Below are 20,114 nucleotides of genomic sequence, written 5' to 3' on the forward strand. Positions count from 1 at the left end.
GACCCCTAGCCTGGGAACTCCCATTAAAAAAAAAAAAAAAAAAAGATAAAACCCAGGAGTCAAGAAAATCAAATATCTGTTGGAAGGTTGGCAGCTGATAGGAGGTTGGGGCCGGCACGAGCAGGCAGGCGGGTGGAGGTGCTGTGTGGACGGTGATGGGAGCTGGTGGGCGGTTCAGGTGAGCCGTGCCGGCAGCTGACCGGCGAAGGAGGGGGAGGTGGCTGAGTGGCCGGCCGTCTAGGGAAGACCCACCGCAGCCTTGTCTGCCCTGTGGTGCTCTGGTCTCTTCTCACCTCTTAACCCTTGGCAGCTGCCCCAGCTACCCGCCCCCCAACCCCTCCCCAGGTCTCCAGGGGCTGCTAATGAGCTCACTTTTTGTGTCCTGGCCTCCGAGTAGCATTTGCTACCACTCCCCAGCCCTTCCTGCCACTTCTGCTTCATCATCCTGTTGGTTAAAGTGTTTTCACAGAGCCGCCAAACCCGCCTGCTGCCTCGGCTGCACGGCAGCACGAGCGGGGGGCCTCTCAGTGCCGAGGCCAGGCCCTCTGGGTGGCTGGCCTGAGCCTGGATGGCAGGGCGACAGACCTCATCTGCAGTGAGCAGAGCCGCAGGGAGGACACAAAACCATGCACACCAGCAGTTCCGGTTGTGGCTCAGCAGGTTATGAACCTGACTAGTATCCGTGAGGACAAAAAGACAAAAAAAAGATAAAAACACATATAAGCCAGAGAGGTTTTATTTATTTATTTATTTTTTAATTTTTGTCTTTGGGGCCACACCTGCAGCGAATGGAGGTTCCCAGGCCAGGGGTCAAATCTGAGCTACAGCTGCCGGCCGACACCACAGCCACAGCAACGCGGGATCCAAGCCACATCTGTGACCCACAGAGCAGCTCACAGCAACACCGGATCCTTAACCCACTGAGCGAAGCCAGGGATTGAACTCGCATCCTCATAGATCCTAGTCAGTTTCGTTTCCACTGAGCCACAAAGGGAACTCCCAGAGAGGTTTTAAGGAAAGCCACACAGAGGGCTCCTTGTCCCTGTCAGCGGTGAGCCTGGGCCCAGATCCACTGGCGGAGGAGAGGGGTGGTGAGTGCTGGGGGCTGCCTGGAGCCCCAGCCACCTCAAAGGGACACAAAACTATCCTCAAAGGGACAGCAAGCCGAGCCCCTTTGCCCAAAGAGCCCTGACAGTGTCTGGTGGGCTGGACCCGGCAGCCGTGTGGCGTCGGCCTTGTCCCCGAGCTCGCCACGTGGGAGTGACGTGGGTGTGAGGCCAAGATGCAGCCCACTCCCCGCGGCTGTGAGGGAGCTGACCAGTGGCCACCGGGTAACCGACTCGGGCCCTGGCTGCAGCAGACCAGGAAGGCAGAACCGAGACCGGGGCTGGGCTCCAGGGAAAGAGGCTCAGTCGGTCACTGGGGGGGACGGCCAGACCCTTGGGTTGGGGCCCCTCACCAGCAGCGCAGTGGCCGGAGGCTCAGCGCCTCGGGACAGCTCTGCCCTCACAGGCACAGCAGCCTTGTCTGGCTGCCAGTGGGCAGCCCGGGCTGGAGCAGCGTGGTCCGCAGAGGCAGGCAGGACACTGAAGGCGGACACTCCTGCCCAGGGGCCCAGCAGGTGCGCACTAAGGCCAAGGTCCAGGCAGGGTGGCCAGCCTTGTGCCCACCCCAGGAGGCCAACTCCAGCCTGGGTCTCCTCACTGGGCTCTCATGTGGCCCACGCAGCCCCCGAGAGGGACAACGAAGGGACAGACCGGAGAGTCCTCCTGCCGGGTGTCCGGGCCCAGCATGGGGCTGGCGGAGGGACGAGGGCATGTGGAGAAAGCGGGAGGCCAGGGACGCCGTGTTCTCAGTAGCTGCTGTGAGTCAGGAGGCCCCTGGGGCCAGGCCCGTGCCCAGCTCCTGACCCCAGGATCTAGCATGACCTTCAAGAGTTGTCACCGTCCTAGAGCCACACCAGCAAGGCTGGGCCAGGCAGCCTCTCCTCATGTCCAATTCCCGCTTCGGGCAATGCTCACGGCAGCTCCGCCCGCCGGCGGAGAAAAGCAGAGCAGGAGTGGGGCTCGGAGCGCGAGGAGGGAGGCCCACCACCCGGACGCCCCCTCGGACGCCCCCTCGGACAGCCCTCCCCAGGCTGCGCCCCCGCCCTTGAGGGAGCTCCTGCACCTTCCCCCCCAGGACCCTCCGTCACACCACTCAGGACAGCAGCTCCACTTTTTGTGGGTTTTATTTTTGTGATTTTCAAAATTAAACTTTCATTTTGAAAAACTAGACCATCTGCAGGCAGCGGTCAGCCACCTCCTGTAGATTCAGATCCCCCAGGGTCCCCCTGCCGACTGGCCACGTCTGCCTTCTCCCCACGCACGGAGCTGTCGCGGCCAGCCCCGCAGCCCGCCCTCCTGGCCTGGGATTCCTCGGTCTCCTCCCGGCGGTCCTTCCTTCTCTGGTTGTCTGGCCCATCTTTGTCCCCAGGACATGGGGCCACTGAAGAGTTGGGGCTCCCTGTGTGGGGGAGGTCCCTCTGTCCCTGTGAGGCTGCGTCCTAGGGACAGGCCTGGCCCCCACTGCCCCCATGCCCACCGCTCCTACTGTGCCAGGCTGACGTGAGCTGCGGGGCATCTGACCTCAGTTCCCTACTCCTTCCGTCCTTGCCCTCCCCAGTCACGCACCCCGTTCCCTGACCCAAGTCCCTTCCTGCTTCCAGCCAGCTGGGGTCACCTTGGTCAGCGTCCATTCCAGCCCCAACGACCAGATGCTGTGGGCCCTGGACAGCAGGTGGCACGTGCACGTCCGAGCTGGGATCACCGAGGAGATGCCAGTGGGCACCAACTGGGAGCATGTGCCAGGTAGAGGCACTGGGCGGGCCCACATGATGGGGCCGTGGCCACACCCGGGTTGCTTTGGAGGCTCTGCTAAGGCAGGTGACACATGTGTCCACCTCAGCCTTCCTAATGTGAGGCTTTGGCAAGCGGGCGCCAGCCTCTGTCCTTGGGGTTCCTTGGGGGCCTCCTGTCCTCTGCTCTTGGGCTCTGGCGGCCTCACTAGCCCTGCCACCCGGGTGTCCTTTCCCTCAGTGCCCACTCTGCCCCCAGAACAGGGCACTGTCCCCTTGGAGACGTGACATCGGGGGAGCGCGGCTTGCGGGAAGGGCTGGCCCATCCCTTCCGCAGCTAGGTGTGAGGCCCGACGGCTGCCTTGTTTGCCTGCAGGGTTGCAGGCCTGCCAGCTAGCCCTGAGCGCCAGGACTGTGTGGGCCCGCTGCCCCAACGGGGACCTTGCCCGACGGTACGGCGTCACCGACAAGAACCCGGCCGGAGACTACTGGAAGAAGATCCCCGGAAACGTGACGTGCTTCACAGGCAGGTGCCGGGGACCTGGGGGCCCCCAGGAGCTGCTCCCCCTGGGCTCGCCTCCCCAAACCAGACGCCATCCCAGGGCCACACCAGCATCCAGACTCAGCCAGGGTCTTCCAGGGCCGCCCACTTTAAAGCTGAGGAAACTGAGGCCCAGCTTGGGGGTGGCATGTCTGGGCGCCACGGCTGGAAAGCGCTAGGTCCAGACACCCCTTCCAGGCTGCGGGACGCGCCCCCACGGCTGGGTGACTAAGGAGCACATGGCCACTCTTTCCCTGCAGTGACCTCGTCGGATGAGCTGTGGGCAGTGGGCCCCCCCGGCTACCTCCTCCAGCGGCTGACAAGGACTTTCAGCCCTTCCCACGGTGCCCAGAGCAGCCACGCCACCGGCCCGCACCCCGAGGACCTGGAGGACGAGTGGGAGGTCATCTGAAGGAGCTGCTGGGACGGAGGAGGCCGGGCGCGTGTGGCAGACACAGTCGGTCTCCGACTCTCTCCCTCTCAGACTCGCCTCGCCAGCTCCTGTCCGGACACGTCCAGCCAGGTCGGCCGCCCCACACTTGCTTTCCTCCGCGTTTGCCTCCGTCTCGTTCCAGAGCCTCAGCCAGGCTGTAGAGCAGGGCCTCTGACCCCCGCGGGGCCGCGCCCAAGGCGCAGTGGCTGCTGCCAGTTGCATGCACTACGGCTGCCACCGGGGGCTGCAGTCACCTTCTCCTCACTCACCGCTCCAGGTCCCACGGAGGGGACACCACAGGGCGCCTCCCATGGGCAGCGCACAGCAGAGCCAGGTTGGGGCTGCCCCCGGGAACCACGTTAGTAGCCACGGAGCTGAAGGTCAGCGCTGCCACCCACCGGACGTGTGCCGTCATGGCTCGTCTCCATTGCAGGGTCCCACCACCCCCTCTCTGGGGTGCAGGTCCCAGCGCATGTTTGCACTGGACCTGACGATGGGGAACCATGGCTGTGTCGAGGTGGGGCACCGGGACACACGTGACGCACGCACGCTGCACACACCCTCCCTGCCCGCTCCCAGGGTGGGCCGTGCCCGGCTCCTGGAGAACACAGCTCCGCCGAAACAATAAAGGCCAGTGGATGAACCAGAACACGGACGTGTGCGCGTGTGTCCGAGGCCGGGACGGTGCAGGGAGCTGGGGTTGGACCTGGGGACCTTGGTCACGTGGGTAGCTTAGGGAGGTCCTTAGAGCTAAGGGACACTCAGCTCACGCTGCTGGTGGACGTCATAAAAACCAGAGGTAGTTCCCGCCATGGTGCAGGGGGCTCAGACTCCAACTGCAGGGGCTCGGGTCACTCTGGAGGCGCAGGTTAGATCCCTGGCCTGGCGCGGTGGGTTAAAGAGCCAGTGTAGCCGCAGCTACAGCTTAGGTGGCAGCCGCGGCTTGGCTTCAGTCTCTGGCCTGGGAACTTCCATGTGCCGAGGGTGTGACCATTTAAGAAAAAGAAAGGAAAGAAAACCAGACACATCCTCAGAGGATGAATCTATTCATTCTTGCCTTTTTTGTTCGTTGTATTACAAACCTCCACGAGATACCTCATTTGAAATCAAATCTTACAAATTTAGAAGAGAAATGTATTTTTGAAACCAGCGGAAGGCCTTTCGCTCCTTTGCATGGTCTGTGCTGAGCCTGCAGGGCTCTGGGCTGTGGCCTCCGAGAGGGGGCGCCGCCCCGCGGGTGCTGGACCTGCAGGGCGGTCACAGGCACTGCCTGCTGGCTCCGCGTGGCAGCCAGGCACCTCAGCGGGCATGTGGGTCGACAGCCTCCCGGGCTGGAAAGGGATGCCCGCCACGGTCCCGTCAGCCCTGGGGCTCGACCTCGTCTCGCTGGCCACTGGGCACCGGGCCCCGTCCCGCTCCAGGCCCCCCGTCCCTCCTCCTGGAGGCAGCCCCCTGGAGGACTCTGGCCTCGCTGCTTTTTGTGGCCTGGCCCTGGCCCGGGGCCTCACTGCCTGTTTTCGAAGCGAGTGTGGCCAGGCCCCGGGCCGCAGGAGAAGACTGGCCTGTGGTCTGACGGGCCGGCGGCCGAGAGGAGGGCGCTTCCCCAGGTCCCGCTGAGGACAAGATGCTCAAATCCCACAGCTTGCTTCACGCCTGACTCTTGCAGAATCCTTTTCGGTTTGGTGACAGCAGAGGCCGCCCAGGCCAGCTGTGGCTCCTCTTCCGCGTACGTCGTGCCTTGCCTGGCTCCTCTTGGTGGCAGAGTACGTCTACACGCCTGGGACTTGAGTGCAGTTAAAGCCAATCTGGTTGGATTCTTCTGCCCCACCTGCATCTTCAGTGCTTTGTGTGGTTTTCTTGCTGGTGCTGATTTTCAGTTGTGCTTTGAGACAATGCGATGAGCCAGGCATGGCCAAGCCCAGAGGAGTCTGCCGGGCGCACGGACGCTCGCGAAGGCCACCGTCCCACCGGTGCCCCCCGCCCAGCCCCGCCGCCGGGAGCCTGAGTGGGCACCATCGCATGACCGGCTCGCCCCGGGCACCCTCCTGGGGGAGTGTCACCCTGAGGTCGCCCTGGGGAGCACTCCCAACAGGAGGCAGGGGCAGGGGCATCTCTGGCGGAGGCCAGGACCCAGGACCAGACGCCAGAAGAGGAAATCGGCGCGTGGGAAAAGGTGACATTCCTGAAGCAGGTGGACACACAGCGTGTCCGGAAACGGCCTGAGCAGGAGTGTCAGGCTGTCGGGAGGTGGCCACGCCTGATGGAAGATTTCCAAGAAAGCCCGAATCAGGAAGGCACGGTTGCCGTCCCTGGCAGGAGATACCCCCGCAGCGCGGAGATCCGCCCTCTCCCAAGGCCTTCCTTGGGTCACTCTGTTCGTGAGACCCCCACTGGGGGCCTTTGGTTGGAGGGAGGCAGAGAGAATCCCTCACGTAATGTTCACACCCACCACCTGTGCCGGCCGAGCTGGAGGGTCTCACACGGGCAGCTCCCCTTCCTCACCGGCAGCCAGCGGTGTGGACTCTGAGAGGTGAAGTAACCGGCTCAAGACGACACAGGGAGCGCCGGGGCCGGAACCCAGCCCTGGAGAACTCCCGCGCTGTGCCATGTAATGCCACCTCCCTGTCTCGGGAAAAAGAAACAGGAGAGAGTTGCCAGGCGTGAGGACGGGCCCGAGAATGAAGTGTGGCGTGGATGGAAGGGCCAGGGGCGTCAGGCAGCCCGGCGAGGGCCGGGGTCGGCGAGGTGGAGGCGGTACGCGGGGTCGGGGGGCAGCTTCACAGTTGGTGTGGACCATGACTCGGTCATCGGGACCAAGTAAACGTGAAATAGATTAAAGAATCTTAAAACTAGGGGGCAAAAAAGAGGATCTTATTTCTGCATGGCAAGTGCTCCGTAAACTCAAAAGTGATGGGAAATTTAGAGGAAAGTAGGTAGAGTCGAGTTCTTCAAAATATGAAGTTGCTGTAGATTTAAAACCCACATACAATTGCAGCAAGTAGGAGGAACACTGAGGACCACGTGTGAAGCAGGTGCAAGGGCCCTGCCTCGGGAACACGCGCCCCGGGCAGGGCGGGGGTGGAGCACACGGGGGAGCCTCTGTGGGCACAGCCCATCAGCAGCCTCAAAACCATCAAACCCTTGAACTCCCGCCTCTGGAAACCCATCCTCCAAGGGAAAAGACCCAGCAGAGCCTCGTTTATAATCATGAAATACTCACAGCAGCTGATGTTGGCGAGCGTCCCTCCAAGGAAACAGGACGTGGCTGTTCAAGAGCACGTGTGCCCTCGAGGAAACGTGTCTTGGGCTGCCTGCTGCGGGGCGTGGTCGTCTCCGCGTTCAGTCTCCCGGGTGGGGTCGATAAAGTGGTTTTGTAGGAGAGCACGTGAGGAGGGGAGGGCGAGGGCACATGTACGCCCTGTTCCAACTTTTGCAGGTTTGAAATTCTTCCTAATTCAGGGGGCACAGGAGGGCCAGAAGACACTACCCGAGCACCTGGTCACAGTGGTTGCCTGTAGTGGATACCTTTTTGTATCTTCTGAATTTGAGCCATGTAAATGTGTTATTTATTCCAAAAATAAATAAAATTTACATTTTAAAGACTCAGTCCTAACATTCTTTATCGTATCAACACCAGCTGAATCAAGTTACCACAAAATAGACACCAAAGGCTTCTTAAGTCATATTTACAAAGGATTCTACAATATATGGAAATGCTTAGCCTACAGTACGTCTTTAAATAATTTGATTAGATGTCATGTATGTAAAAAATATGCATAGAAAAAATTTAACATATGTATATATGTGCATAGAAAAAAACTGGAAGAAAATACACCAAGACACCAGCAGTGGTTGTATGGGTGGTGGGGTGCGGGCAGGTGGGGGGGCCCGCGGGGGAGCCGCAGGGTGGGGACCAGGACAGCCGGTGCCTCCCCCTCGGGGCCCCGCCACATCCTGCCCTGGATCTGTGCAGCTGAGCGCGCTACCTCCAGCACTTCTCTGGGCAGTTAGTCTTCAAAATCACAGAGGAGAGAGAGCGAGCGCCTGTCTTCACCTCTGTACCTCTAGGTCTCCACTGGCGCTTGCACGTGTGATGACATTGGTCGTGACTCCGCACCCTCAGCCTCTGCACTTACTCCACGTCAGTTGTGCCTCGGTTCCCCCTGCGGACCAGGGCTCCTTCACAGCCACTCCTGGAACCAGGTCGGCCCTGCAAGGCCTTCCCCAGTCACGCCCGGCCCCTCCTTCCTGACTTCCGGGAAGCATTCTTGTTCTGAATAGGATTTGGGGTCACTTAGGAAACTGCTCTCGATGCAGTATTTTATTTATTTTTTTAATTTTTTTTTTTTTTTTTTGCCCTGTCCATGGCATGCAGAAGTTCCCAGGCCAAGGATGGAACCCCAGCCACAGCAGTGACAATGCTGGATCCTTAGCCCGCCACCAGGGAGCTCCTCGATACCGTATTTTAAAGTTGAAGACATCAGGAAGGAAGGAGATCAGCAGGAAAGTGAGGTGGTGATGGGATGAGCTGGCACACAGCAGCGGTACCACAGCTCCGGCACAGGGCCCTTGTCACCATGACTGGGGGTGGGGGTGGGGTAGTGAGGGCCTTGCCTCCCTGCCCTCTTGACACCTCCCCAGGCCACCCCAACAGCACAGGCCTGGGTGTCCGCAGGCTTCAGGTATCAGGTCACGTGGGGTGGGGAGAGCAGCCCCGCCAGCTGTGTCCTCCAACAGGCCCCTGAGCTCTCCCGAGCAGGGGCTCCCTGGGCCCCCGGGTGGGCAGGACTGGCCACAGTCAGGGGATGAAGAACCTTGTTCAGGCACAGCGTTTTGCCTCTGAGAAGCCATTGAGACTACCCGCCAGCGGCCAAGAGCTGAGTCCCCCGGCTGACTCCAGCCCTCCACGCTCAGCGCCAGGGTGACAGTGGTGAAGGGGCGGGGGGCGCCAGCAGCCGCCACCAGATAACCCCAAGGCCTCTCCGCCCTGCACTGCTGCTCTGGGTTCTCAGCTCGCTGCCCCCCCGGGGGTGCCCTGAGCATCCCCAGTGAGACTTAGCAGGAGCTGAGCCAGGAATCAGGACCCGCTCTGCTGCTGCCTCGGGGCTTTGTGGCACCTCAGCCTTCCCTGCGCAGCCCCAGCCCCAGCAAGGACACCAGGGGCCGATGCCCAGTGGCCCGGCTGCCCGCACCCTGCCCTCCACTCCAGGACCAGCCCAGCAGCTGGCTGCCTCCTTCCTGCCTGACAGCAGGGCCTGGGGGATCCCCGCCAGCCCTGCATCACCCCGGCCCCAGCCCAGGGGGCTCGAACGAGCTTGTCACCAAAGGGGCAGCTGTAGGTCTAGAGAGGAGCAAAGTGGGGGACTGGGCCAGGAGGGACTGAGCAGTCACCAGGCGGGATCCACACACCCAGGGGCCCGTCAGGTCCCAGGGCTCTTTCCAGGCAGAAGCTGCCGGGCCGTGAGGGCACCAGACTTCCCAGCACCTCCAGGGGCCCAATCTCAGACGCCACTGCGGATCTGCTGTGAGGACCTGGGGCTCCTGCTGCCCCAAGCCTTAAGTTAGATGTGAGTAGCCACTGACTCCAAGGGTCAAGGTTCACAGAGGCTATTTAACTGGCCCAGGACACACAGCAGGACAGGAGCCCTCACCCAGGACCCAGGATGAGCCGCTGGGCTGTGCAGGCCTCCATGCTCCCCTCCTCCCCACAGGGCTGGCACACACCCACCCACACTTCAGGGCAGGTGGGGAGCTTGCAGATGCCCCAAACCACTTGGAAAACAGCTGGGGACACTAAGAGTGGTGGCAGGTGCAAACCTAAACCAGGCCCCTGCACCAGGCAAGAACTTCCTGCTGCCCAGGCCCCTTCCACACCCTCCTCCTTCCGATGGCCTACCACCCAAAGCCCCTTCAGCCTGGGGACACTGGGGACAGGGTGGGCAGTGGGTGGCCCCAGCCGGGCGGTCACTGTTCATCAAGCAGATCTTTAGCCCTCTGCTCCTGGCAGAACATCGTGGCCCTCCAGCCCGTGCTGGTGCGGCTTAAATTTCACGGCCCAGCAGAATTCCGGGGCAGGACAGCCTGGCCACCCTTCCTGATCCCAAGGCTCCCCAGGGCACGGCCCCAACTTTTTAGCCAGGGTCCCTGTGATGTCCTGAAGAGTCGTGGTACATCCAGCAACAAGCCTCCATCCTCAAAACCTTTCTGCAGAAACCAGTTCTGTTGGCTGAGGCAAAAGGGGTGGCCCGCAGCCACCCCATCACCCAGGGGCCCCACCTAACAGCCACTGGGTTGGGGCCACGGGAGCCCAGCCCAGAGCTGGCCAGAGCACAGGCCCAGGGAAAGGCACTTCTAACCCTGCCTGGAGTGGGGGGCGGGGGGGGGGGCCGGGGCCCTGAGGCAGCACAGCCACAACAGAGGTGTGAGAAGCAGGAGCCCAGGACTAGGGAGCGGCTAATCGTCAGAAAGCAGCAGGGTGACAAGGACAAGGCCAGGCCTGGGCTTGTTTGGGTGGGGGAGTCCCAGTGGTACCCAAGGAGGGGCAGGTGGCCAGGAAGGATGGGAGAAAGGAGGCACCGCCTGGGCCTTCCTCTCCCGGGGCAGCGCAGGCCTTCCTGCCCTCCACAGCTCTCAGGATCTGGGCCGGAGCCCGAGGGAAGTTTTCAAGGCCCAACATGCTAACTGTGCAGAGGACCCAGGCCCGCAGCCCTGCGGCGCCTCACCCGGCCTCCACCCCTCTGCATACGCCTGCCCTACTTGGACGAGTCCGTCGCGCCCCTGCACCTGCCCAACTCCAGCTCAGCTCAGCTGTCACTCCGTCTGGGACACCTTCCCAGAGCCTCTAAATCAAGGTGGGAGGCGGGTGCTCCCCACCGTCAGCCTGGGAAGTGAGTTGAAGGCAGGGCCTGGCTCTCAGGAGTCGCCTGACCCCGCAACCTCGCTCCAGGGAGCGAGCCAGGGAGCTGAGCCCAGCCGAGATACAGAAAACCTGCCGCTTGGGGGCCAGCCCGCCTGCCCGTCCCGGCCCCGCCCCAAAGCACGCGGCAGACGAAGCTGTGATTCCGCGTACAGAGACAATGTATGTAAAGTGCCGGGTACAACGCTCTGAAAAATAGTATTCTCCAAAAAGCCAGCGCCAGGATGCCCCCACGGTCTAGCCCTTGCCAGTGAGGTCCAGCGGCTGCAGGAAGGGTGGCAGCGGCAGCTCGTCCAGGGCCTCGGGGAAGCGGCCGGGCGAGATGGCGGTGACCAGCACCTGCATGGCACGCGCGAAGAGCGAGGGTGGCGCCAGGCCCGCCAACCACTGGAACTTGTCCTCCCCCAGCAGCCGCTGCCAGCGCGGCCGGTCGCCCAGCAGCTCTCGGCGGGCCGGGCCGGCGGCGTCTGCGGGCGTGTACAGCGCCAGCAGGTCGAGCAGCAGCAGGCGGCGCTGGCGCGGCTCCCCGGGTGCAGGCGGCCCGGTGGCGGCGTTGGCGGCGGCGGCAGTGACCGTGGCCCCGGCGTCGCGGCCCAGCTGGCGCAGGAGCAGTTCCAGCGGCGTGAGGCCGCCGCCGTCGCGCAGGCCAGGCGAGGCACCGTGGCCGAGCAGCAGGAAGAGGCACTCGGGGCGCGCCAGCTCGCAGGCCACGTGCAGCGACGTGCCGCCACCCTCCACGCGGCTGCAGCCCCGCCGGTCGAGCAGGCGCGCGCGCTCCTCCGCCGGAAAGTCGCGCACGGTGCGCAGGATGCGGCGCAGGATGCCCACGCGGTTGTAGCGCACCGCCAGCGCCACGTGCGGCCCGGGCGCCGCGCAGCAGCGGAAGCCCGCGCTGGGCGGCGCGAGCGCGCGCCGCGGAAACGTGGCCAGCAGGTAGTGCGCGTACGCCTGGTGGTCGTGCACAAGCGCGTAGAGCAGCGCTTCCGACGGCGAGTAGGCGGCGGCGCGTCCGCGCTCGTCCCAGTGGAAGGCCTCGCTGGCGCGCATGTCCTCGAGCAGCCACACGGGCAGCAGGTCCCGCACAGCCTGGTAGAAGGCGAACGACGACTTGCGGCACTGCTTCTGCGCCCGCGAGCGCGCCGCGCCTGCGCCCTCAGCCCCGCCGTCTGCGCCGCCCCCTGGCCGCTGCGCGTCCCAAGGCATGCTGGTGGCTGGCGCCTCCCAGCCTCAGGGCAGAGGCCTGGGGCAGGCCACCTGCGGGCAGAGGGGATGGTAGTGAGGGTCCGGTGGGGGACTCCCGTCCAGCCCTCCCACAACCCCACCTGTCTGGGCCTCTCTCGTACCTGCCTCCAGCCTTGGACCAGTCACTTCCAGTCCCTCCTCACAGCTCCCTTCTTTCCTAGGCCCTGAACAACCGCCCAAATCCTTGATCTAGCTCCGCCTGATCTCCCTCCCTGTCTTGTTTTCTGGCTCTTCTACTAGAGATGCCTTTCCCCGTCCCTGCCCTCGCAGCCCTACCTACCGTTAAGGCCACACTGAAACCCCACCCCCCCCTGCAGCCCAGGGACCCACTGGAAGTTTCTGCTCCCACCTGTGGGCAGGTGCACCCAACCTCAATCAGGGAGAAGGCCAGGCAGGGGGCTAGGGAAGCTGCAGCCAGAGCCTTTCTGTAGCCCAAGCTCCAAGTCCCCAGATCCATCTAACCTTGACCATGTCTGATCCCCAACTGCAGGTGGGGGTCCCTACCCCAGGCCAGGCAGGGGCAGAGCTCTAGACTCAGACCTACCTGGTTAGTGCACTGCGATGACTAGTTCTGTGTCTTTGGGTGTATCACTTTCCTTCTCTGCGTTTCAGCTTCTTCATCTGTAAGAAAGAGGAAATGCAGGCTGGGAGCCACATCAGGAGTGGGGGCCTCTAGCCTTCCACCCAAACATGATGTTAACGGGGCGTGCCCACCCCTAGCTCCCGGGAGGAGGGAAGAGGATGAAATCAACCCAGAGACTGCTGTGCACACACTTCACAGTCTGCAAATCCCCTCCAGGTCCGCTCGCCTTCCTGGTCTTCCCAACTCCTACAAGAAGCAGGTACTGTCCTCCCATTTTCCAGCAAGGGACAAACTTGTCCAAGGTCAGTCAACACGTCATGATAGAGCCAGGCCTAGAACCCGGATCTCCTACCTCCCGTTTCAGGCTCATTCCAGAAGTGGAGGGAGCCCCAACCCGCAGGAAACCAAACTTGGGTCCTAACTTTGCCTCTGAGCCCCCTGCACCAACCCGAACCGTGGCCTCCAAGCCCTGGTCCTGCGCTGGCCCTGGCCCAAGCTCCCCTCTGTATTTTCTCAAGGGTAAGCCCTTGGTCGCAAGGGGCTGTGTCAGAGGACAGGCTCCGTCCACACGCGGTGGGTAACTAAGTTACAGAGCCGGGCCCAGTGGGGGTGGACTGCAGCCACAGCGCCCTTTGGGGGGCACCATGACTGGAGCAACTCTCCACGCCTGGGCCTCCGCGCCCTGGGTGTACCCTCTGTGGACACCGGGCGCGGGGCGGGTTACGTAAAGTTGGGCCGCCCCGCGTCACTGGGCAGCGAGTCACGGCCGCGGCACACTGAATGGGGGGTTGGGCCACCGAGGGCAGGGCTGCGCGCCCAGGGCCGCCGGCCCGCTCTTCCCAGTACCCTCCCGGCGACGCGGCCGGATCTCTGGCAGCCTCGGGTCGCAGAGGCGAGGCCAGGGTGTCTGCAGGCCAGTGGCCCACGCAGCGAGAGCTGCACCTGCTTGCGCGCGTATCCAGCGGGGCTGAAGGGGGCGGCGGCCAGGGGGCAGCGGCCGGGGCGGGGGCTGCGAGCCGAGCCGGCCAAGGAACGGAGACTCACCTTGGGGGTTGGCGGTGCCGTGTCCCCGCCCCCGCTGCGGGCGGGAGCGCGCGCTGTCCCCCCCGCGGTCAGGCGCGCAGGCGAAGCTCCCAGGACCGACAGGCAGGGGGGGTACCGCCGCCGCCCGCGCCCGCCGCAGCCGCGCTCTGAGCCGCCGCGGCTCGATTGCTGGGCGGCGGTGCCGGCGCTGGCGGCAAACGGGCGGGCGGGCGGCGGGCGGCGCAGTGCGGCCCGGGCCGGGCAGGACCGCGGGGCTGCCCGCCGCCGCCATTGGTCCGCGCTGCCGGTCCCCGCCGCCGCCCATTGGCCGCGGCGCTGCACCATTGTTACGTCATCGGCCGGCGGGCGGGGCGCCGAGAGGGACCCGCGGAAAAGTTGGGAGAAACTTAAGGGCGCGCGGGGGGCGGGGCCGGGGCTCCCGGAAGCCTTAGTCCCCTGCGAGGACAGGCTCCCTGCAGTGGGCAGCGGGTGGCGGGCGACCAGCCCTGAGACAGGCCGGGGGCCCTGCCTGCTGTGTCCCGACTCAGCGAAAGTCTGGGCGCGCGCCTAGCGCTTCCCCGCCTCCGCCCGTCCGGCTTCGCCGAGCGTGACTTTCCTTGTCGCCCCACGTGTCGTATTCCCCTTTGCACTGATCCTCCGTGACCTTGGGGTAGATCTCCTCCGGGACTGTTCTCCCGGACTACGAGAAGGGGTCAAGAAGTGGGAGCTGTGACCCCTAAGGGCTCCGGCCACGTTCTGCCTGGGAGGGTGCCGGCCCCTAGAGGGCCTTCTCCAAGCTGACTTTCCCAGGGAATGAATGGATGCAGCCAGCCATTTATGAGCGCCTACTGTGTGCCAATCTCTGTGTTAGACGTACTTGATTTCACTTCATTTGCACAACCAGTAGTGGTAGTGATGAAAATTATGACCCCTGATTCACTGGGTGGGAATCTGGGCTCACAGGGAGGTGACCTCCAAGGAAGGAGCCACTGAGGGCAGCTGGGCACCTTTCCTTCAGACATTTGTGGTGGATGGGGCCCCAGCCTGCCCACAAGGGAGCTGAGACCCCACCAGATACCCACAGTCAAAATGCTGCCCACCTCAGTACACTGTAGCCTTGCAGGCCCCGCTACCACACCTCTTAGGGATCCCTGGCTACCACCAAGTTTGCAGAGCTGGGTCATCGGCCAGGGGCAGGGCTACAGGGAGCACTGGGTGAGGATCCGGACTCCACCTCTGCCCCCCTCTGCTCTAGGCTCCAGTCTCCCCATGGTTCGTGCCTGCTTTCCCGTTCTGGAAGTCTCTGAATGTGTTAGGCGCTAAGTGAATGGGAACCCTGGAGTTGACATTTGACCTTTGGGAGCCCCCGGACCCTGGAAGACAACCAAGGGAGGTGGCGTCCCAGGTAAACTACCTGTGGCTCAGGACACCAGCCACCCTGTGCCCATGTCCCCATTCTACTCTTCAAGGGCTGAAGCTGAGACCTCCCACCGGCTCCAAGGCTCCCAGTGGAATGAGGGTGAAAGGGCACAGGCTGCAGGTGACCGGTGCGCAGCTGGCCTTGGGGCACGTCCCTCTCCAGCCCTCCAGCCCTCCTTGCCTCCCCTTCACCTTGTCCTCTGCACTCCTCGCTGGGTTTCCCGAAGGCCTCCCTTAAAATCAAGTCTGACCCTGTTTCTCCACTACTTAGAAGCTTCCCGTGGAAATGGACTTAGCAGGATAGACCAGGTGGGGCGGAGGAAAGGCATTCCTGGTCCGGACACAGCTGGAGCAAAGGTCTGGAAGTGACAGAGGGAGGCTACAGAGGTCAGGTGGGCGGAGCCAGGAAGCACAATGCCTCAAATGCCAGGACAAGGAGCTTGGGTTTGTCCTGAGAACCTGGAGGAAGAGGTAGAGGGGGGTTGGAAGTGAGTAAATTGTTTCAGGCATACACGGAGTTCTGGTTGTGGCTCAGCAAGTTAAGAACCTGACTAGTACCAATGAGGATTCGGGTTCAATCCCTGGCCCCAGGTTAAGGATCTGGCATTGCTGTGAGCTGAGGCGTAAGTTGCAGATGTGGCTTGGATCTGGAGTTGCTATGGCTGTGGTGTAGGCCAGCAGCTGCAGCTCCAATTTGACCCCTAACCTGGGAAGTTCCATATGCTGCAGATGCGGCCCTAAAGGAAAAAAAAGTTATCTCAGGCATACAAATAATAATATAAATTTTAAATGCTTGGGGAGTTCCCTGGTAGCCTAGCAGGTTAAGGATTTGGCATTGTCACAGCTGTGACTGAGGTCGCTGCTGTGCGCAGTTTCAATCCCTGCCCCAGGAATGTTCACATGCCTCAGGTAAAGCCAAAAACAAAAAACAAAAAACAAAAAAAAGCCTGGGAGCCCATGATCCAGTTTAAGAAAAATACTGGAGAGGAGGTCCCATCGTGGTGCAGTGGTTAATGAATCCGACTAGGAACCATGAGGTTGCAGGTTCAATCACTGGCCTTGCTCAGTGGGTTAAGGATCCAGTGTTGCCATGAGCTGTGGTGTAGGTCACAGACCCGACCCGGCTCAGATCTGGTGTTGCTGTGGCTGTGGTGTAGGCCGGCAGCTAGAGCTCTGATTCGACCCCTAGCCTGGGCACCTCCATATGCTGCGGGTGCAGCCCTAAAAAGCAAAAAAAAAAAAAAAAAAAAGAAAAAAGAAAAAAAAATGCTGGAGAAATCTGAAGGCCTGCGTGTCTGTCCTGAGGCCCAGCCCCCGCCCAGTGCTTTCCCACCGAGGCGCCTTACATTGTAACGCTCTGCACCCTGGCTCCCTCAGCGCCACTCTGGGCAGCCTGCCTTCCCCCACTGGCACTTTTAGACCCACCCCCCAGGGTTCACACCACTCTGGGTCTCAGTTCACCTCTGCTGAGGAATCTTGCACTGGTGAAATCTGTCCCCTGTCTCAGCACATGTGTGATCTCCCGGTGCTGCTGCAAACACCCTGCCAGCCTTCCCCGGGCTGTGGCGGGGTTGGTCCAGGTGGCGATGATGGGGGAAGGGTCCCCCCCCCCCAGTGAAGCAGCAGCAGGTGCCAGGTTGCTGCCCTCAGAGGCGTGGCCAGGGCGCCGAGAGGGAGGGTGGACTTGGCGGGGAGCAGGCCAGGGAGGGGGAGGGGGGCTCGATTCCTGGAGAGACTAAGGGGGTCTAGGGGTGGGGGGACTGCCCTGCTCAGGCCCTGACACCTATGCCTGCAGGGGATGCTCACCAGCCTGGCCTTCTAAGAATGGCTTTGACCCTTGACCTTGTCATGTTCCTGCTGGGACCCAACCCAAGACATGCTCCCCTCTGTCCTGGGGGCGCTCGTCCCACCTGGCAGGCATGCGTGTGCGCCCAGGTGGGGAAGTGTAGCTGATGAATCCAGAGAGATGGAGGTGGGGGCCGGAGGGGCACTGCCAACACAGAAGGAGCCCCTGCGTGAGGGCTCCGGAGAAGGGACCTGAGCGGACTGGGCTCTCTCAGGCTCTCTGCCTCCGCAGGGGGAGTGGGTGGGGGCCCACCAGTAGCCGACTGGCCTGGGAGGGGCGGCCGGGCCGAGGGGCAGCAGGGAGGTCACTGGGATTCTGACCAACTTCGGCAAGTGTGAGAGCGCCAGAACAGTCTAGAATGCCTACCAGGTTGGGCTGAGCCCCTGGAAGCCTGGGGAGGAGCAGGGTGAGGGCATCTGTGATGCTGCCTGTCAGCCACTTCGGGGTGTCCATGGCAACCGGAAGCTGAGGGGGAAGCCCTGGCTGGGGGGCGGTCACTGGAGAGAGAAGGCATTGAAAGCATGACACGGGGAGACAGGAGTGACAGCCTGGGACGTCTAGCATGTGGGGGTGGGGACAGGAGGAGGGCCAAGGAGGTGGGGGGGTGGCCCTCGGGGGTCAAAAGGGCACAATGTTCCCAGAAGCGGAGGTGTCCCGAGGAGGAGGGAGTGGCCAGCTGGGACAAGTGCCGTGTGTGCAAAACACTGATACAGGAAAGACTTGTGGAGCCTTGACCTTGAGGCCAGCAGGGATGGGTCCCCCACACACGGAGGGGAGCCTTACGCTGTGGACATGGGTCAGTTCTTGGGGGGCAGAGGGTGGGCCCTGCGTGGCAGTGAGAGACATCTACTCTGATGGCTTCTGTTTTCAAGGTCATCTCCCAGGAGTGAGGAGGGGTAGAGGGCGGGGCTTGAGGAGAGTGGCTCATTGACCACAGGGAGCCCTCCCCAACCTGAGCCCCAGCGGCCCCCAGCAAGGCCAGCGGAGCAGGTGCCCCGGGAGCTCAGCGTGGCGTGTGCTGCAGGTAGAAAGGAGGGTGGGGGGCTTCCTGCGGGCGGCGGGAGCGGGGGGCAGGCTGGTGCAAGCAAGCTGGGTTCTAGTCACTCCACACCAGCTCTGGGGACTCAGGCTGAGTAGCCCCACCAGTCTGAGCTCCAGTCTCTTTTTTTTTTTTTGGTCTTTTTAGGACCCCACCCGCGGCACATGGAGGTTCCCAGGCTAGGGGTCCTGTCGGAGCCTACACCGCAGGCACAGCAACACAGGATTCGGGCTACACCACAACGCACGGCAATGCCGGATCCTTAACCCACTGAACAAGGCCAGGGATTGACCCCATGTCCTCATGGATACTAGTTGGGTTTGTTAACCACTGAGCCATGATGGGAACTCCTGAGCTCCAGTCTCTTATCTGGGAAATGAGTCAGGTGAATTTTCAGATCACAAAAGGAAGGTGTTCCGGGGCAGGGTTGGGCAAGGCCAGTATGGAAAGTGGCCAGGACCAGGTCAGAGGGTGAGGCTATCCTTCACCCACCCCCACCTCACCTGGGTCCTGCCCTTCCAGCACCTGGCTGGACCACCCTCCTCCAGCCATCCCCCCCAACACACACGGCTGGGCTGGTCCCCACCTCTGCACTTGGGCTCAGGCTCTCCCACCAAACTCTCGTCCTGTCCAACCAGTCTTCCCAGGCTCAACGGGAGATGCTGGTTCAGACCAAAGCCAAGATAAAACTAGGGGAAGACAAGTGACACCCTGGGAGGCAGAGTCCAGCACCCAGCAAAGGAGTGACATTCAGAATGTGTAAGGAGCTCCTGCCGCCAGTTAGAAAGATTAACCCAGGAGGGAGTTCCCACTGTGGCTCAGTGGCAACAGTACCGACTAGTATCCATGAGGATGCAGGTTCGATCCCTGGCCTTGCTCAGCAGGTTAAGGATCCAGTGCTGCCGTGAGCTGTGGTGTGGATCGCAGACTCAGCTTGGATCTGGCATCGCTGTGGCTGTGGCGTAGACCAGTGGCTACAGCTCCGATTAGACCCCTAGCCTGGGAACCTCCATATGCCGAGGGAGCGGCCCAAGAAATGGCAAAAAGACAATCAATCAATCAATAAAAATTTTAAAAAAAGATCGCTGGCCACAGATCACAGAACATATAATAACAATGAAAAGGTCTAAAATATTGTAGAATTACCAGCATGTGACACAGAGAGGTGAAATGAGCAAATGCTGTTGGAAAAACGGTGCCAATAGGCTTGCTCGATGCAGGGTCACCACGAACCTTCCACTTGAAGAAAAAAACGCAGTATCTGTGACGCCAAGTGCAATAAAAAGGGGTCTGGGGCATTCCTGCTGTGGCGAGGTTGGCTACTTATCCTGCTTGTCTCCAGGGGTGTTGCCAGTTCAATCCCCAGCCCAGCGCAGGATGCAGATGGATGCAGATGCAGCTTGAATTGAAACCCTGGGGCCCAGGAACTTTCATAGGCCTCCATGAAGCCAGAAACAACAAGAAAAAATTAAAGTTTTTTTTTTTTTTTGGCTTTTTAGGGCCACACCCGTGGCATAGGGAGGTTCCCAGGAGGGATGGAATCTGAGCTACAGCTGCCAGCCTACACCACAGCCACAGCAACGCCAGATCAGAGCCATGTCTGTGACCTACACCACAGCTAAGGGCAACACCGGATCCTTAACCCACTGAGTGAGGCCAGGGATCGAACCCGCCACCTCATGGTTCCTAGTCAGATTCATTTCCACTGCGCCACGATGGGAACTCCAAATTAAATTTTTTAAAAAGGAGGTAATCCTTGTTTATTTCATTTCTAACAATTTCAGAGTTAAACCTTTGAAGAGAACACAGGTTAACTGCCAACAATTGAAGTACGGTCACTGCTGCATTTTTTTTTTTTGTCTTTTGTTGTTGTTGTTGTTGTTGCTATTTCTTGGGCCGCTCCCGCGGCATATGGAGGTTCCCAGGCCAGGGGTCTAATCGGAGCTGTAGCCCCCGGCCTACGCCAGAGCCACAGCAACGCGGGATCCGAGCTGCGTCTGCAACCTACACCACACCTCACAGCAACGCCGGATTGTCAACCCACTGAGCAAGGGCAGGGACCGAACCCGCAACCTCATGGTTCCTAGTCAGATTCGTTAACCACTGCGCCACGACGGGAACTCCCACTGCTGCATTTTTAATCATGAAAAATAGGAAACCAAGGCGACCACCCAGAGGGGAGCAGCGAAAACAATCTTGATGCACCTTCTCAGCCGGCCCTGTCCTCCCGGCGAGG

The 20,114-nt window shown here is 61.6% G+C and overlaps 2 protein-coding genes across 8 annotated transcripts in view; one reads left to right on the forward strand and one right to left on the reverse strand.

The window, feature by feature from the left end:
- The window catches only part of TECPR2 (tectonin beta-propeller repeat containing 2), a 102,831-nt gene extending 98,372 nt beyond the window's left edge, over nt 1–4,459 (forward strand). For all 4 annotated transcript variants that reach the window (XM_047795861.1, XM_047795863.1, XM_047795862.1 and 1 more), the window contains 3 exons: nt 2,708–2,849; nt 3,213–3,362; nt 3,638–4,459. In XM_047795861.1, the coding sequence (XP_047651817.1) occupies nt 2,708–2,849; nt 3,213–3,362; nt 3,638–3,789 (444 nt within the window). In that variant the 3' untranslated portion in view covers nt 3,790–4,459. The remainder of the gene's footprint in view (nt 1–2,707; nt 2,850–3,212; nt 3,363–3,637) is intronic.
- A 6,410-nt stretch (nt 4,460–10,869) lies between these two features.
- On the reverse strand, nt 10,870–13,792 carry ANKRD9 (ankyrin repeat domain 9). 4 transcript variants are annotated; one of them, XM_047795865.1, is made up of 3 exons: nt 13,596–13,792; nt 12,513–12,589; nt 10,870–11,980 (listed from the first exon to the last, which is right to left on the reverse strand). In XM_047795865.1, exon 3 carries the CDS (start codon nt 11,927–11,929, stop codon nt 10,964–10,966), a length of 966 nt encoding a protein of 321 aa, XP_047651821.1. In that variant the 5' UTR covers nt 11,930–11,980; nt 12,513–12,589; nt 13,596–13,792; the 3' UTR covers nt 10,870–10,963. The 4 variants fall into 4 exon arrangements, with proteins under 4 accessions (XP_047651821.1, XP_047651824.1, XP_047651822.1 ...); XM_047795868.1 differs by lacking the exon at nt 13,596–13,792 and adding an exon at nt 13,000–13,381; XM_047795866.1 differs by lacking the exon at nt 13,596–13,792 and adding an exon at nt 12,904–13,381.
- Between the last annotated feature and the right edge of the window lie 6,322 nt (nt 13,793–20,114).

The sequence above is a fragment of the Phacochoerus africanus genome, chromosome 9, assembly GCF_016906955.1.
Source record: "Phacochoerus africanus isolate WHEZ1 chromosome 9, ROS_Pafr_v1, whole genome shotgun sequence".
Classification (NCBI taxonomy): domain Eukaryota; kingdom Metazoa; phylum Chordata; class Mammalia; order Artiodactyla; family Suidae; genus Phacochoerus; species Phacochoerus africanus.

Excerpts from the sequence above, each read along its gene's own strand:
- ANKRD9 (XM_047795865.1), bottom strand. The coding sequence starts at position 11,929 with ATGCCTTGGGACGCGCAGCGGCCAGGGGGCGGCGCAGACGGCGGGGCT.